The sequence below is a fragment of the Melanerpes formicivorus genome, unplaced genomic scaffold (assembly GCF_026170545.1).
Source record: "Melanerpes formicivorus ecotype bairdi unplaced genomic scaffold, bMelFor1.0.p_v2 SCAF_3, whole genome shotgun sequence".
Lineage (NCBI taxonomy): Eukaryota > Metazoa > Chordata > Aves > Piciformes > Picidae > Melanerpes > Melanerpes formicivorus.
In genome coordinates this window covers 6,016,414-6,035,495 of record NW_027142355.1, presented here as the reverse complement: position 1 = coordinate 6,035,495, position 19,082 = coordinate 6,016,414, and the positions used below count along the sequence as shown (strand labels likewise).

The 19,082-nt window shown below is 40.2% G+C and overlaps 1 protein-coding gene across 4 annotated transcripts in view; it reads left to right on the top strand.

Moving 5' to 3' along the window:
* The window catches only part of POT1 (protection of telomeres 1), a 69,663-nt gene that overhangs the window by 6,576 nt on the left and 44,005 nt on the right, over nt 1-19,082 (top strand). For all 4 annotated transcript variants that reach the window (XM_068165586.1, XM_068165578.1, XM_068165603.1 and 1 more), the window contains 5 exons: nt 84-156; nt 5,912-6,003; nt 12,138-12,248; nt 16,031-16,078; nt 17,256-17,370. In XM_068165586.1, coding sequence (XP_068021687.1) covers nt 84-156; nt 5,912-6,003; nt 12,138-12,248; nt 16,031-16,078; nt 17,256-17,370 — 439 coding nt within the window. The remainder of the gene's footprint in view (nt 1-83; nt 157-5,911; nt 6,004-12,137; nt 12,249-16,030; nt 16,079-17,255; nt 17,371-19,082) is intronic.

Here is a 19,082-nt window from a genome sequence, read left to right as displayed (position 1 = left end):
TTTTAGATGTTACCAGTGTCTCAGTAACTTAGAGGAGTGTAGTCTTAGCTCACAATACTTAGTTTCTTTTTTTCACTTTCTAGGGAGCAGTTACGCTTTCCTACCCATTAACGAAACTTGCAGATGGGACAGACTTTTTCAAGATTGTTCTTCAAGGTACTACATTTAAGTATATATTTTAACTTTTGTTGTTGCTGTTGAACATCTCGACACTTTTTTTGACAGGCTGTTGTTACGTCACCAATACTTGTCTCTTATTCAAAGTACTCTTTAAAAGTGCACTTGCTCAAGAAAAATTATTTAAAATTTATGCCAGGTAAGTTACACATTACAATCTTACTATTTCAGTAGACTTCTTGTTGCAGAATCCTTCAGAACACAGTCCTGAAAATGTATTAGCTATGTGTCCAGATTTAACAGTGTATTTTTAAACTGCTTACCATAAAGAAGGACTAAGAAAAATATTTAATAGCTACCAGGTAATATACATGGTTTATACTGTGGTAATGGTGGCAGTGTGAGCAATCTGGCAGTGTAGGCCTAGAGCCTGTCATGGTGGTAGGCCGTGTCCAGCATGAGTGCAGAAGTGGCTAGCAGTGTAGCAGAATAGTGCTGTGCCTGTACTGTGTAACCAAAGCAGGACACTGGTAGCTATAAACACAGAGTTATCTTGGAATAACAGGACACACATGTGCATCAACAATCTCATGTGTTATTACTAGTTTAACCAATAATCAATAGCAGTACAGTGTGTGGTCACTCGTGAGGGACCAATGAAGCTATGCCAGCAATGCCCTCCGAGTTTATATAAGTTGTAAAGGTTTTCTTAATATGCACTTCTTCTGTGCACTTCTTACCAGCCTGTCAGCTCTACTGTCCGCTCTGTACTATGCTTGCATTATAATCGAACAACACTGAAGCAATAAAGGAACAATACTAGATCATACTGATCAGCTGTATTGATTCCAATCTCCATCGTCCATATTATACTATGTAAGTGCTCATTTACTGTAGGTCAGTATGTTGATTAGCAGCAAAATATTTGTATTTAACTTTGTTTAAGCAGTTAAAAAATTAAATTTCACATGATTATTCAGATATTTCAACGTGAGTAGACACATTAACACATCAAAAGACTTTAAGTTGTTCATCGTGTAATAAATGATAATAAAAAGTAATATGTCATTTTAAGTGCAAAGCTCATCACCCCCTCCAGCCATGAAGGAGACAGATGTCATTAGTCAGCAGTCTGTTGGATTCAAGGAATTTTCCATTTCTTTCGCTTTCCTTCTAAGCTCCTACCTTGCACTGGTTAGAGAATCATCATTTGTTTGCTTTGAACCTTCCTGATTCTATGATCCAACAGTCAGCTGGGTGATGCAGATCCTACCTGCTGATGCTGCTTGTGACTGGTGTTGGCTGAGATGAACAGAGCTGATGGGACCCAAGTCAGTTTTGCTGTTGGCTTCACAGTTTCCAAAGAGAGATTAAAAACTACCTTGAGCCTTGCTGATTTCACAGCTGTCCAGAGAGGCCTAGAGTTTCTGCTGTTTCTCCACAGCCTCAAAGAATGTTTGTGCAGAACAATATAATTGCTTCCATTCTCCTGGAAGGCAAACACATGTGTCTTAGGATGATAGTTTTACAATATGCTCTATGTTAAAACATAAAATGTGACTGTATAGGATATTGCCTGTACTGCTGTATGCTTAATTATCCAGTTGGAAAACTTTGTCATTTCTGGTTAATGTACACTGATGTAAAACATATGCACATTTTAAATGGACCTCTTAAGACTAATATTCTGCTTGGTATAGTTAGCACATACAAGCAGTTGTGTAAATAGTTGAAAGAATTTTCTGTTTGTAGATTAATTTAGAATGAAAAGTGTTAGACTCTGTAGATCAGCTGGTTTTGGAAATCTCTTTCCATTACAAAGAGAATCATAGAATCATAAAATTGTTTTGGTTGGAAAAGACCTTTAAGGTCATTGACTCTCACTATTATCCAACTCTTCCAAGTCTGGTGTTAAGCCATGTCCTGTAGTACCACATATCCCTGGAGATATTTAGAACACGCATATATTTCTGGTTGGGCTTTGGCCCTTCTATTTTTTTTCTGTGTAGCCTCAGGACAACTTTGTAGTTGTGAGTGGCCTGCTGCACCATCTTTCAAAGATCCCAGACTCCTTTTTTACCCTGAGTTTCATCTAGATCTCTCTATGTAGCTAGCTTGGCCTTCTTGCCTGCCAACTCACCTTTCAGCACACGGGTATGGTCTTTTCCTGCACCTGGACTTCTTGGCTCCTCAGGACTGCCAAGAGACTCTATCAACCAGTGTGGGGGTGGGAGAAGGCCCAGCTCTCCCTCCCCCACAAAGAAACAAACCACGGCTGACTCAGTCGGAGAAGCAAAGGGTAGAGCTGTATTCACAAACAAGATGAAATGCAGGTTGTATATACACAATATATACAGTATTTACAATATATACAGAAATACACAGCAAAGAAAGTAATACAGAACAAAACTCCCTCCTCCGGACAGAAGAGGGTTCCCTGCCTGTACCCTCTCTCCCCCTACCTCCCTTTTTTCCCAAAAAGGGCTAGAGAGAGAGAAAAGGTAATTAGAATAGAATAGAATAAACCAAGTTGGAAGAGACCTTCAAGATCATCACGTCCAGCCTATCACCCAACACCACCCAATCAACTAACCCATGTAACCAAGCACCCTGTCAAGTCTCCTCCTGAACACCTCCAGTGACGGCGACTCCACCACCTCCCCAGGCAGCCCATTCCAATGGGCAATCACTCTCTCCGTGTAAAACTTCCTCCTGAGCTCCAGCCTGAACTTCCCCTGGCGCAGCCTGAGACTGTGTCCTCTTGTTCTGGTGCTGGCTGCCTGGGAGAAGAGACCAACCTCTGCCTGTTTACAACCCCCCTTCAGGTAGTTGTAGAGAGCAATAAGGTCACCCCAAGTCTCCTCCTCTCCAGGCTAAGCAGCCCCAGCTCCCTCAGTCTCTCCTCATAGGGCTTATGTTCCAAGCCCCTCACTAACTTCGTGGCCCTTCTCTGGACTCGTTCCAGCAAGTCAACATCCTTCCTAAACTGAGGGGCCCAGAACTGGACACAGTACTCGAGGTGTGGCCTAACCAGTGCAGTGTACAGGGGCAGAATGACCTCCCTGCTCCTGCCGGCCACACTGTTCTTGATGCAGGCCAGGATGCCATTGGCCCTCTTGGCTGCCTGGGCACACTGCAGGCTCATGTTCAGCCTACCATCAACCAGCACCCCCAGGTCCCTCTCTGCCTGGCTGCTCTCCAGCCACTCTGACCCCAGCCTGTAGCACTGCATGGGGTTGTTGTGGCCAATGTGCAGAACCCGGCACTTGGATGCGTTAAATCTCATGCCGTTGGACTCTGCCCATCTGTCCAGCCTGTTGAGGTCTCTCTGCAAAGCCTCTCTACCCTCTAGCAGATCAGCTCCTGTCCCCAGCTTGGTGTCATCAGCAAATTTACTGATGATAGACTCAATGCCCTCATCCAGATCATCAATAAAGATGTTAAAGAGGATGGGGCCCAGCACTGATCCCTGGGGGACTCCGCTACTGACTGGCTGCCAGCTGGATGTGGCACCATTCACCACCACTCTCTGGGTTCGGCCATCCAGCCAGTTCCTAACCCAGCTCAGAGTGCTGCTGTCCAAGCCATGGGCTGACAGCTTGGCCAGGAGTTTGCTATGGGGGACAGTGTCAAAGGCCTTGCTGAGGTCCAGGTAAACTACATCCACAGGCTTCCCCACATCCACCAGGCGGGTCACCTGATCATAGAAGGAGATCAGGTTGGTCAGGCAGGACCTGCCCTTCCTAAATCCATGTTGGCTGAGCCTGATCCCTTGGCCATCCTCTAAGTGTTGTGTTATTGCACTCAGGATGACCTGTTCCATGATCTTGCCTGGCACTGAGGTCAGGCTGACAGGCCTGTAATTCCCTGGCTCATCCAACCGGCCCTTCTTATGGATGGGCACCACGTTGGCCAGCTTCCAGTCCTCTGGGACCTCGCCAGTGAGCCAGGACTGCTGGAAAATGATGGAGAGCGGCTTGGCCAGCTCCTCTGACAGCTCCCTCAGCACCCTAGGATGGATCCCATCTGGTCCCATGGACTTGTGGGGATCCAGGCGGCTGAGCAGATCACCAACTACCCCATTTTGGAACAGTGGAAAACTATGCTGCTCCCTGGCTCCTTCTGCCAGCTCTGCAGGCCAGCTGTCTGGAAGACATTCTGTCCTGCTAGTAAAAATTGAGGCAAAGAAGGTGTTAAGTATCTCTGCCTTTTCCTCATCCCTTATCACAACGTTCCCCTCCGTGTCCACCAAGGAGTGGAGGTTGTCTCTGCCCTTCCTCTTACTATTAATGTATTTATAGAAGGACTTTTTGTTGTCCTTCACAGCAGAGGCCAGACTAAGCTCCAAATGCGCTTTTGCCTCCCTAATTTTCTTCCTGCAAGACCTAGCAACATCCTTAAATTTTTCACGGGTTGCCTCCCCTCTCTTCCAAAGATGATACACCCTCTTTTTTTCCCTTAGTTCCATTAAAAGTTCTTTAACCATCCAGGCTGGCCGTCTGCCCCGGCGGCTCATCTTCCGGCACATTGGCACAGCCTGTCCCTGAGCCTTCAACAGTTCTTCCTTGAAGTAGGACCAGCTCTCCTGGACCCCTTTGTTTTTAAGGGCTTTATCCCAAGGAACCCTCTGAATTAGTTCCTTGAGTAGCCTGAAGTCCGCCCTCCGGAAATCCAGAGTGGAGGTCTTCTTGCTACCCTTCTTAGCTTGACCAAATACTGAGAATTCAATTATCTCGTGGTCACTGGCCCCTAAGCACCCTCCGACCACCACATCACCCACCATCCCTTCCCTATTGGTGAAGAGGAGGTCAAGCATAGCCTTGCCCCGGTAGGCTCTCGCAGCACCTGGGATAAGAAGCTGTCCTCCATGCATTCTAAGAACCTCCTAGATTGCCTCTTCTCTGCTATGTTAAGATCCCAGCAGATATCAGGCAAGTTGAAGTCACCCATGAGAACAAGGTCAGGCGATCTTGAGACAGCCTTAAGCTGCCTATAGAATGACTCATCAACATCCTCCTCCTGGTTGGGTGGTCTATATTAATAAGGATGAAATTTTGTTAGGCCTCAAAGCACATGCAAGGATTAGTTCTTATCTGTTATCCAAGGTCAACTCCAGCTAGTTCCTCAGAAGCAGACAGGCTGGAAAGGCAGAACAGACTGGACTGAGAAAGATTCCAACTGAACTAAAACTTAAAGTTGCATTCTACCAGTGAAATTCGTTTAGAGTATCTGAATGTTTTCAAAATTTTCAGCCAGAGTGTTCCAGCAAATGTCCCTTTCTTAAAGGCACAGCCTAAAACAGTCACAACCAGTCTTCAAAACAGGCCAAAGTCTGCCTGCTGTAAGTCCAAAGTGACAGTTCTGCTGACCCCTCTCTTCACCAACAACTGAGAGCTCTCTTACCATTTTGTGATCATTCTGCCCAAGATAGTCCCACGTCATTACATCACCCACAAGTCCTTCTCTGTTCACAAACAGCAGGTTCAGCAGGGTACCTTTGCTAGTTGTCTCCTACCACCTGTGTCAGGAAGTTATCCTCCACACACTCCATGTACCCATAGGCCAGCAATCCTGAGACTTCTAGATGCCTAAAGAATATTTTACTGTCTCTTCATTTGGGGTGGGTGGTCTATAACAGACTCCCACCAGACTACCTGCCTTGTTGGCCTTCCTGTTTCTTACCTATGAACACTCATGCCTGTCATCACCATCATTAAGATCAAGACAATGAAAATGCTGTTTTGTTTTGGAGAATTTGTGGTAACTGGAATCACTTTTGATTTTTCCCTTCTAGATTTGAGTAACCCATGTTCACGGATCAACAGCATCAATGTTCTAATGTATGGAAAAATGGCAGAGGATTGTTCAAAAGTTCTAAGCCATGGGGTAACATTTATTTATTTATTCCTATTTTAGATACTGTTTTCCATAAATGTGTGTTTAATTCTTATCATGTCTTTGTATAACTATCACCAGAACTAGAAATACTCTATATGGTGAATTCAAATCTATCAATGAGAACTAGAAAAAAAGTATTTGTTTATGTAAATTCTTTTTTAACAATGATATTGAAATAAGACAATTCATTTTGCCAGTGCTATTTACCTAGCAAGTAAAGGATCATGCATATGGATGATAGAAAAGTCATCCATTTTTGTTTGTAATTTCAGTGTGTATTGCCATTTGATAAGGTATATTTTAAAATTGAAATTATTTAAAAGACATTTATAATATTTTTATTTAAGAAGAAAGAATTATTTCAAAACTACATTTACAATTTTCTGTATTGGTTTTATTCCCTTTATTCTTCAGAGATACAAGGTTGGTTTGGTTAGCTCCACGCTAAAGGACATTGACAAGTCAGTCTGTGATTTTGTGAGGCAGTGTTGCAATTAAAGAAGGAAAACAGCTGAAAAAAACTACATCATCGTAATAATTTTTTATTAGATTCTCTGTCAGATTGCTGACATTTCAACATTAGTCATGTTTAAAATTAATTAGTGTGCTATACATTATTGCCTCAGTTTAGGGCTTTTTCATTTGTAATATAAACTCACACTAAATCAGGCTGGAAAGGACCTTTAAAGATCATCCATTTCCAACTTTCTGCCATGGACAGAGCCATTTTACACTACATCAGCTTGCTCCAAAACCCCATCCAGCCTAACTGAACACTCCCAACTATGGGACATCTACAACTTCTTTGGGCAACATGTACTAATGTCTCATTACCACCCACATAAAGAATTTCTTCCTTGTGTCCACATTATACCTACCCTCTTTCAATTAAAACCATTGCCCCTTGTTCTGTCACTACAGGCCTTGGTAAAAAAATCTCTCTCCAGCAAAAAGATGAAAATTTTAGTGTTGAAGTGTGGCTCCATTCTTATGTTTTTAGAAATACTTGTTATGCACAAAGGTTAAAGGCTTTCTCAAATATGGAGAACCTAAGTTGGATTAGTACAGCTGTACTCTGATGATCTGTATATGTTGAAAAAGGGTAAAACATATAGCAGACCTTAGGACATTAAAATAGTACTTGAAGTCCAAGTTGCTTTGCATTTGTGGGATGTCTTAATTTCAATTCAGAGACATGCGTATTCTTTTTATGCAATTCTGCCCGAGATTAAATAATGACTTCTGATTGGTTCCTGTGTTTTTTTTTAATTTAAAAAAATATTTATTTTTATTTAATCTATTTATATTTCTTAAGAGTCATCTTTCTATTTCATCTTGCTTTGACTTGTATCAGCTTCAGGGATGCATGCATCAGTTCATGAGATATATGGGACCAAAGCTGCTAATTTCAAGAATTACACATAGAGTTGCAGCTGAGGCATTTCTATAATGTATAGTAAACTGTTAAAATTTTTTACAATTGCACACTCATAAATATTCAGATACTCTTTGAATCTGTTTTCAGCACTGTTAATCTGACTATATTAATAAGAATTTGATAAATATGTATAGATGAGAGAAGGAACTGAATGTTTAATTACTGCTTTCATCATGTAGACAGTCCTCAAACAGCAGGTGACATATGCTGCCTGCCTCTTCAGATGAGTATAAAAAAGTATCTTGTTAAAGAATAAAATCCAGTTTGTGGATTGGATATGAAGGAGAAAAAGCCTGGAGGAGGGAAAACTCTCCACTGGTCAGTGAAGACTGGGTCAAGGATCAGTTACATAAATTGAATATTCATAAGTCCATGGGCCCTGATGAGATGCACCCAAGAGTGTTGAGGGAACTGGCTGATGTTGTTGCTCTATCATTTTGGCAAAATCGTGGCAGATAGGAGAGGTGCCTGAGGACTGTAGGAGAGCCAATGTCACTCCAGTCTTCAAAAAGTGCAAGAAGGAGGTTTCAGGAAACTACAGACCAATCAGCCTCACCTCCATCCCTGAAAAATTGGTGGTGTGGCTCATTCTGGAGGTAATCTCTGAGCACTAAATTCTATGGTTACATGGTCCTGCTCTGGCAGGGAAGTTGGATTCAATGATCTTCGGAGGTCCCTACCAACCCCTAACATCCTGGGATCCTGTGATTAGTGGTGTTTTTTTTTGTTGTTTTGGTTTTGTTTTTTTTTAACAGAGATGTAACTGTTTTGAGTTTTGTTTTTTTTTATTACTTTCTAAATTTTAGTTGAAGATCGTTAGAGATTTGGAAGTTACAAAATATGGAGGACAGACTGACAGTGACTAGGCACACATACCTAATTAAATTAGCTCCAGAGAATTTTTTTATATTTAATAAATCACAGTTTTTTAATTAATATAATATTTTATTTATTTCTCCTTATTCATTTTTATAAATCCTAACAGTTATGTGAAGGAACAGTCAGTAAACCTTTTGGTTGTGAATGGAGGATTTCACAGATGAATTTATTCAAATTAGTTTCGCCATAGAGAATAAAATTTATCTAGATCCTTTTAGCAGAATGCAAGTAGAGATTGTGCTGTCAATTTAATCTCAGGTTGACTTATGTCCCTTCTCAGCCCTTTGGTACATGTGACCTTAAGGGAGCAAAATGCAGGGGCTTTGGTCTGGGTGGTAAGTTGCACAGGTCAGAGTATTCAGTTTTACATTGAATTCCACTGTGAATCAAAGCCTTGTTTTAATGGTTGTCATGTGCCATGTTAAAGACAGAAATATGCCTTGAAATCAGAAAAATCAGTTCAGTCCATTTAGGGCAGAAAAATCTTTTACAACTGTCTTATGTATAAAATAAGAAGTGACAGTGGTTATACAGATTCTCCATTCCTTGGAATTTTGGCAGTAAGTACAGGACTGGAAGTTCCTAAAATAATCTGTGAAATACACAAGCTTGCAGAATAATCTTAAATTTAAAGAACAGATATTTTTATTGTCCTAATAATTAGAAGTACAAATCTTGAATGAGGCCATGATCAGTACTGGAATGCTGAGTAGGAAACTACAACCCCCAGGCAACAACCCTTAGACAACCAGAGTGCACTAAACGCAATGCTTATTCTTCTTCTCCCAAAAAAAAAAACTCAAAAGAGGTTTTAATTTTGGGAATACAATTATTTCTGAAACTAGCACAGTTTCAGTTTGGCAGTCACAAAGTAGGTTGAATTTTTTAAATGCCTGATTTGTCACCGTTCGAGAATTACTTAAGAAATGTCCAATACTTTTTGTTTGTGGCTTAAGATTTCAAATTTCAGTTTTGTAGATTTCCACATTCTATTTCCCTTACTGTTACAGCTTTAGGGAATTAGCCTGAAGGGAAAGAGTGAAGAGGCTATTCCCAAAAGTCATTGTTCTGTTACCAGTTGCACAAACACTTCTTAATCTTGATGGCTTGTCAGCAGTCTTTGTGGGTGGGAATGGGACTACATGACCTCCACCTTCACCCCCATTTCTCCCTTGTGCCACAGGAACACAGACCACTGGATCTTCAAAGATGATCCAGAGTCTGGAACACCTCTGCTGTGAGGCTAGGCTGAGGAAGCTGGGGTTGTTCAGCCTAGAGAAGACTATGGGAGGACCTTCCAATACGTGAAGGGATCCTATAAAAAGCTGGAGGGGGACTTTTCATAAAGGTGTCTAGCAACAGGACAAAAGGGAAGGGTTTTAAACTGAGGGAGAGTAGTTTTAGTGTGGATCTTCAGTACAAAGATAGTGGAACCCTGGAATAGGATGCCCAGGGAGGTTGTGGATGCCAGGTTAGATGAGGCCCTGAGCAACCAAGTCTAGTTGACAGGCATCCTTGCAATGGTGGGAAGGTTAGAGGGGATGATCTCTAAGGTCCTTTCCAACCTAAGCCATTCTATGATTCTAGCCTCAGTGTCTGCTTTGATCACTGTGTGTTTATTAGCATTGTTTGTGCTTTCTCACACTTTCTGCCTTTTCCATGGTTTTGTGCTTCCAACAGAGCTTCTGATAATTACCCTTAGCTAAAGGTGAATGGAAACTAATCTGTTTTGAAACCTGATATAGCATTACATCTCAAAGCATTGTGCAAGCCTTATGTAATTCTTTTTAATGTTTAGAAACTGAAACCTATCAAAGATGACTGTAAATTTGTAACAAATCTGAGCATATACCTTTTCTTTCTACCTGTAAAACTAGATTTTGAGATTAGTGTTTTGGTTTTTTCCTTTTTGAAATTTACACAGTCCTTTCACAGGTGTATTCTGAATGTCATGTTATGCATTGCATATTACCTGAGAGTAATCATCAGTGGTTTAATATTATTCATGAAAAATATTTCCATTTGCTGTGAGCCTGTGTAAAGGCTTGAGTCTGTATAAGTTTGAAGTTCCTTCTGACACCGGAGAATGAGACAAGTCAAGTCAGCTGCACAGAGCTCCAATCCTGACTCAGCAACCAAGTCCCAGAATCTTGTGCAGCCAGCATTTTATTAGATTGCAGAAATGGGAATAATATATAGCAAGGCATAGATTTTTAGGTGAAAGTTGTTTCCATTGTTAAAGGAACACCATGTTTAGCATCAGCAACAGTAAAAGAAAAGACACATGCTTACACCTGGTTTCTGCAAAATAGCAAAGTTTCCTGAAGGTTGTGTTTGTATCTGGAAAGAATTAAACAACTTTAATGTATGATAACAGGATGGTGTGTGCCGGGTGCAAGGAATATTGAGTTGTCTAATTATTTGGACTTACATAGCTCTGATATGGCTTACATTTAGGTGACTTAAATATTAGCTTTTAGTCAGAGTATACATTGTACTCCTATTTACAGCACTGCTGAAAATTACCATACCCTAAGTAATTTTGTTGTGTATTAAACTGTCTGATGAAACTTACGTTTTCTGCAGGTGTTTTGTTTGGTTGGTTGGTTTGGGTTTGTTTTTTTCCAATAGATAAATATAGCTAAATATATCACTGTCACTTAAGCTAGCAGCCTTTCTTTTTCTTGCACAAAACATTAAGGTTTTGGATCTAAACTATTTAGAGTAACATTGTTAGATTGCTGAAATGGCAAAAAAGAGCCATTATAGTCCAATATTTGGCTAAATCTGTCAACTTTAATCAGAAAACTCTTGTATTTGTTATAAGCAAATAAACACATGAACAAAAGTAATTTGGTAAATGCTTATGGAAGTGTTTTTGGTAGAAGGTCAAATAGAAATAGGTTTTTGAGTTTAATAGGTTTATTGGAATGGATCACACTGTTGTAGCCCTGCTATACAGTTCTGGTACCAAAGGAGCTGACTCTGAAGGGGCATCCCACCATTACTTTTGTTTGATCAGTTACCTTTCTTATCTCTTACCTTCTAAATGTATTTTCTGTTTCTACTTTTTTAGTTGGTAAGGTTGCTACTAAATACATGAGCTGCTTGCAGGGACTTAAATCATTTACCCCTTATGTCATCCACTTCTTACTCACTTTGTGGTCTCTGAGAAACTCATACCAAAGTGAAAGCACAGTTGCCAATGCTTCCTGTGCCAGAATCTCAAGAGTGATGCCAAGAGAAGTTTTTAATGTCTCTTGTGATACCAGAAACATACCTATTGAATGAACCTACCTATTTGACCCATAAAGAAGAAACTGGAACATGTCAATCAAACCAAACTAGAAAATATCTACAAGGAGAGTCCCTTCAAAGTGCAGCTGTAACTCAATAAGAAAAAAGGTCTGAGAGAGTGTTTTGTCGCTGCTGCTGTGATTTGTAGTTTCTTTTCTAGCTTAGCTAAGCTTACCTGGAAAGGAGTCAATCTTCAGTATATTCAAAAGGGATTGTTTATTTTGCTTTATTCAGTGTGACTCTTTCCTCTGGTCCTTGTCAAAATTAGCACTCAAGTAGCATCAAGAATGTGACAGTTTTATTGGAATTGCTGGCATTGGTTGAAAATTTTCATTCCATGGGTAGAAGAACTAAACACAGAAAATTAAAGGCATTATTTAGAAATTATTCTGAATGTTGGGGTCTCCAATGTCTTGATGCTTTAGAGTGAAATTTCACATCATACGTTCTTAAAATAGAGTATGTGATACAGCTTTGTAATCATCTGTTTATCACCCTGTCCCCACAGGACAACTTTGTAATTGCAGGATTTAAATTGGTAAAATCGCCTACAGCAGCAGAGGATGGTAGACACGATTGCCATCTGGAGGTGTCTGAAGATGCTGGATCAGCTGTTTATGTACGTGGGTACCCAACTCTTTCTTGCCTTCAAAGCAGCATTCACATTCTGCTTTGCAGTAGGAAAATATAAGTAAAATCTCTTAGAACCTGAAGTGCTGCAGGTGATTTGAGCATTTTCATCAGGAAACTATCAGGACATATTTGTGTGTGTGCATACAATTATATAATAACCCAAAGACCCAAATTATTTCAGGACTCCCAGGTAAATTTCTACTTGTTGAGTACAGAAATATGTCCTTAGTTGGCTTTAGATAGATCCCTAGAGCAGTTTAAATCATTGTCAGGCATAACACATGGTAGTGTCAAGGCAGAGGGTGCAAGAGCGATCCTAGGTCTATCATTTGTAGTATTATTCTGTGAGTTTTCACAGCTTTGACTCACATCATTACACTTTGCCTTTGTAATACATGGATTCCTAGGTGCTTAATTTTAAAAAGATAATTACACTTCCTTTTTTGGAGGAAAATACTTGGTTTGTACTGTTTTCACATCAGTTCTATTCATATTGAATGCTTCATCTGTTGAGATGATGAGGGGAGATAGTCTGTTCTGCTGATGCTTGTTTATCTGTAGTAATACATCTGCAATGTTCATTGTGGCCACTGTGTCTTTGCTTCAAGAAACATTTGCTCAGCTTTTTAAGGTTAAGGATGAGTATTGTAAAAGTTACAGGACTTGAAAAAAAAATTACTTAAATACCAAAGGATTTAGGACCTTATTCTATATTTGGAAACCTGTAGGTGGGGAAAGATGGTTCGGGTGTGGAGCAAAACTAAGGTTTCAAAACCTTTGCTGGACACTTCAGTGGGGTATTTCTGGTATTTCTTATGGAAGTTATCCCAATAGTTACGGGCATCTGCTAAGAAAGTGTTGCATTTTTTTATCACAGTAATTGTCTACTTCTGTTAAAGAGAAGGATGTTAGCATTGAATTGAACTCACACTGACAGTGCTACAAACTTCATTCTATAGTCATTGAAAAGGATAAGGCACTTTCACTGGCGAACAATAATGCATTATACTGTATGGTGATTCCTTTGAGCCTCTCCGTCAGGATTAGAAACATTTAGAAATAATTACAAAAACTTAAACACAAAATCACATATAAAAGAGACAGAATAGAATAGACCAAGTTGGACGAGAACTTCAAAATCATCGCCTCCAACCCACCTAAACAACTGAACCATGGCACCATGGGGTGTCCCTGCCCATGGCAGGGGGGTTGGAACTAGATGATCCTTGTGGTCCCTTCCAACCCTGACTGATACTATGATACCAAGCACCCCATCAAGTCTCCTCCTAAACACCTCCAATGATGGTGACTCCACCACCTCCCCGGGCAGACCATTCCAATGGGCAATCACTCTCTTTGTATAGAACTTCTTCCTAACATCCAGCATAATCCTCCCCTGGTGCAGCCTGAGAGTGTGTCCTCTTGTTCTGGTACTGGCTGCCTGGGAGAAGGGACCAACATCCGCCTGTCTACAACCTCCCTTCAGGTAGTTGTAGAGAGTGATAAGGTCACCCCTGAGTCTCCTCCTCTCCAGGCTAAGCAACCCCAGCTCCCTCAGTCTTTCCTCATAGGGCTTGTGTTCCAAACCCCTCACCAACTTTGTTGCCCTTCTCTGGACTCATTCCAGCAAGTCAACATCCTTCCTAAACTGAGGGGCCCAGAACTGGACACAGTACTTGAGGTGCGACCTAACCAGTGCAGTATACAGGAGCAGAATGACCTCCCTGCTCCTGCTGGCCACACTGTTCTTGATGCAGGCCAGGATGCCATTGGCCCTCTTGGCTGCCTGGGCACATTGCAGGCTCATGTTCAGCCTACCATCGACCAGTACCCCCAGGTCCTTCTCTACCTGGCCACTCTCCAGCCACTCTGACCCCAGCCTGTAGCACTGCATGGGGTTGTTGTGGCCAATGTGCAGAACCCGGCACTTGGATGCGTTAAATCTCATGCCGTTGGACTCTGCCCATCTGTCCAGCCTGTCGAGGTCCCTCTGCAGAGCCTCTCTACCCTCCAGCAGATCAACTCCTGGCCCCAGCTTGGTGTCATCTGCAAATTTACTGATGATGGACTCAACGCCCTCATCCAGATCATCAATAAAGATGTTAAAGAGCACAGGGCCCAGCACTGATCCTTGGGGCACACCACTAGTGACTGGCTGCCAGCTGGATGTGGCACCATTCACCACCACTCTCTGGGCTCAGCCCTCCAGCCAGTTCCTAACCCATCGCAGTGTGCTCCCGTCCAAGCCATGGGCTGATAGCTTGGCCAGGAGTTTGCTGTGGGGGACGGTGTCAAAGGCCTTGCTGAAGTCCAGGTAGACTACATCCACAGGCCTCCCCGCATCCACCAGGTGGGTCACCTGCTCATAGAAGGAGATCAGGTTGGTCAGGCAGGACCTGCCCTTCCTAAATGCATGCTGGCTGGACCTGATCCCTTGGCCATCCTGTAAGTGCTGTGTGCCAGTGCCAAGATTTGAACTTTTATCTGTGTAATTGTTGTCCGATAATTTTAAACTTAAGAAAACACTCTGAGGTTTGTTCATTTCAGAAAGGCCTGCTTTTGTTTTTTTTGGCAGAATTGACCTCTATAGATAATTAAAACTTGGCATGCAGCATAATGAGAAACAAAATTAATTACACTTACATTGCAGACTGTTTCATGATGTTATAAACAGGTAATGATATATAGGCAGAAAAAGTGTGTTTGGTGGAGGATAATAGACAGCAAAACTGTGTCCTGAGTATGAGCAAATGTGTTTACACTAAATGCACTTAAATTCTAGGCACTGCAGGAGGCATGCAGTTGAGTTATGGCAGGACCTCATGACACAATGAAATCCCTAGGAAGATGTGCAACACACAATGTCTAGGTTGTGCTGAGGAGGTGCCTGTCTTATCATTGACCACAGAATGGAGCTTCTGGCACTTAATATACTGACATGTTTAAAATTAATAGATACGATGCAAATTTTTTGTGCTTCACTTTCTCAATTGCTCCTGTTGACTTGACTATTTAAAATAAACAAATGGAAGTAATGCTACCTTCAGGTATGCAGTTGAGTATGGAGAGCAAAACCAGATTCCCTAGCAGAGGCAAGGGACAGCTGTGACATAGGACCCTGTGTCTGGTAGACAAGCTACGGTGTTGAATTAGGATGACAGGTGAGCCCTGCCTTTCTCATTATAGCATATGTGCTAGCACTATGTCAAATGACCACATTTAGTTCTTCAACACAGAGGATAGGTCTGGCTTTTAAGTATGGCTCTAACCCCTTAGGAAATCTGGAAATACAATATATCCCATTTTGGTGTGTTTGCCTTGACAAGTTTTTTTTTCCATTTTTCCCTGAAGGAGGGTACCAGGTCACTGAAAGTAGATCTGCATTAAGTATTGCCATGTACAAAGCCTAAACCCATTTAAGTTCTTTGGTAAGGAAGCACAGTTCTGAATTTGTGACCTCCAACTTTCAAATGGTGCTCTGCTGATATGACCTGGCATGTTCAATGATGCATTTTGGCTGTAGAACACGTATCTGTTATTTGCAGTACTTTTTGTCTGTGTGTAATTGGAGTAATTTTTTTATTTTTTTTTTACTTTTTATTTACAATTTTCCTAGTTTCAGAGCTGATTCACATAACAAAAATATCTGTAGTACTCTTTTCTACTTGCATATAGCATTTTATTTGCCTTAGAGTTAACCAAATTTTGTTCTACTTGCAATGCTTTCAATTTTGTAATTGGAGAGTTTGGGTTTTTTTTTCTTCTCAGATTTATGCAAACCCAAAAAGGATTGCTGCTTCAGAAACCTTATCTATGGTGAGTTTTTATTTGGGATATCTTTAAACCATGTGAAACTAACTGCATGTAAATAAGACCACATAAAATTCTTTTTCTTTCCTGTCTATTTTACTGCCATACTATCATCCCAGCAGTCATTTGTTTAGCTTTTAGTTTGTGCCTGGAAAGCAGAATAAAGTATGAAGAAGTAGTACTTTTTCTGTACCTGCAGTACAGCTCTCATTTTGATCTCAAAATAGGCTGTGTGTTGGCTTAGGAAATGTGGACTAGAAAGGTAGCTGCAGTTCTTAAAAAAAAAAAAAGTAGTAGAAATATGAGTCTTCCTTTGTTTTAAAATCAAACTATATACTGGTTGTAAATTTTCTTTTGCTTACCATTTCAATCAAGCCTGTGTATGTCTAGCAAGAAATGGTTTATTAAAGGCATAAAAATTGGTATATGAAATTTTACTGTTCTTTATACTAAGGTTAAAGACTGAGTACTGAGAATGATACAACTTGGCTTCATGTTAATTTTATGAGGAGTTTCACCTTTTGTCCCCCCTAATGCAGTAATTGAAAACCATGGGTTTCAGTCAGTTAGGCAAAACATGTATCCTTGAAAAGAGACTAATTAGTGTATAATGTAACCTTAACATGAAAGGAGAATAGTCCTTCAACAGTAGAAGGAAGTCTGTAATTTCTTTAATTATCCAACAAAGGTACTATTTAAATAGGAACACCTACTCAATGGCTGTGAGAGGTAAAATGCACTTGCCCCCCAAAACAGTGATTCTGTACAGGAACACTGCCAGTAGGAACTACAAAATTATTAACATATGTGCTGTAAAAAGCCTGTTGAATGGGTATGTTAAAATTGATCAGTAAAAAGTTATTTTACGTCATTTTTTATTATAATGACTTTTATTCACCTATTCCATGTATTGAAACTTACTTAAGCTGACTGGGTAGTTTATTGCAAGGAAGATGCAGTCACATAAAGAAATGGAAATAAGTCTTGTGTGCCTTATTCAGTATCCTGTGAACATATATACGTATGGATTCTAGAAAGTCTAAGGTGAGTAAGATAGACAACTTTTTTAATATTAAATAAAAGATATCTAAGAGTGAATGATGTTAAAAGACAATGTTCTGTGTGAATATTTGGATTAATTTTTTCTTCTCCCCTAATTTTTTTTCTTCTGCTCCCTTTCCAGTCTGTTGCACCAAAATATGCATATACTTCACTAAATCAGCTTAAAGATGGAACTATAGTGAATTTGTATGGTGTTGTGAAATTCTTCAAGCCTCCATATGTAAGCAAAGGAACTGGTATGTACTAATATGCAAGAAATTTAAAATTTCCTCCACCAAATAGAACTGTTCTTACTGTGTTTGTTAAAAATCAACCAGACCAACAAATTCAGGTGATTCTTTTACCATGGTTCTGAACTAGCATCAAGGAAACAGGACAACAAATAGGCAAGGGATATCAGAATCAGTTTAGGCAGACTAGTAGAGATACCAAATGAAGAAAGTATTTATCAAGCTAATGCTATCAGTACAAGGAAAAAAGGGTACAAAAGCCCTGCACCTGTTCTAGTGGGAAAGGATTTTTATGTAACTATGTGTAATTCTTCATTGAGATTTTGGCAATAAGTGTTATGATATGCTATAAATGCAGTGTCAGCATATTTGTTACTTGTAGAAGCTATGCAACAGTTGGGTAATTTTTTCTCTGTCAATTGAGCATTTCTTTTCCTAGAAAATGGTACTTGTTTTGCTAGCTGACTGTACCATTTCACTAGGTGCTCAGTAAGCACAGAGGTAGGTTATATCCTTGCTCATTTCATTTACACAATAGAATTTGACTCAGAATTAATCAAATTATTTTCTTCTTACTATACCATGCATTTTAAAGTTGTTGTTTTTTTCCCCTTCTGAATGTATTTCTATTTGAACAAAAAGTAAAATAGATTGTGATGGTGACTCAGCTTGGGGAATCAAAGTAAGGAGAGAAGAGGAGCTGTTATGGACTGACTACAACACCCCACTCTCCACCCTCCCCAGGGAGAATAAGAGGGGAGGTAGAGATGTTGGGAATGAAGAAGCGAAGAGGGCGGTAGGAAAAAGGAGAGGAAAGGAAGTGCGTTTTAGTCTTTGTTGCTCACCATCCTGCCCTATTGCTGTTGGCAACAAATTAATCTTCTCCAGGTTGAGTCTGTTTTGCCTATGATGGTAACTGGTAAGAAGTCTCCTTGTCTTTATCTGAACCCATGAACTTACCTTATTTTCTCTCCTGTCCTCTTGAGAGGAAGTAAGAGAGCACCTGGGTAGGTGCCTCGCAGCCAGCCAAGGTTGACCCAGCACACATGCTGAAACTCTCCAGGTTTTTGAGACTTCCCTGTTCTTTATGTGTAGTAAAATCTTGAAAAGTTTCTTTTGAACATGGGCAAATGAAGAATCTCTAGCTTAAAAAAAAGCCCCAACAATGATAACACCTAGTCTCTGTTTTTTTGAAGGACCAAATTAAAAAGTTTACAAAACACTTCCTTTGGGTGGGTGATCTCATCTGTAAAAGACTTCATTGTAGAGGTGCAAATATAATCTAGACCTGTACAAAATAGAGAAACAGTATTTTGGATTTAGTGTAAAAGCTTGATAAATTATTTCAGTGTTGATTTAATCTATTTGGTCTGCCCAGGCAACCCACGACATCTACCTGTCAATATAGCAAGCTTCTCAAAAATCTTTTTTTTTGTGGTATTGTCTGGTGATTGCTTGTTTATGCTAGACTTGTTCAAATTTTATCAGTCTTACACTATCTGTATAGTATTTAGACACGAGAATACATACGTTTTATTTGAAAAGTTTGGCTTACTGATTTCTCAGCCTGTAATTGCAATAGATTACTAAATTGTGTTTATATGCAACTAAAAAGATAGTTTTATCTGTACTAATTCAGGATATTGACAGTGGTGAATGGAAGTACTTTCCTCTTGAAAAATACAATAGGTTTAAATCTCAGGCTTAAAAGCAAAGAA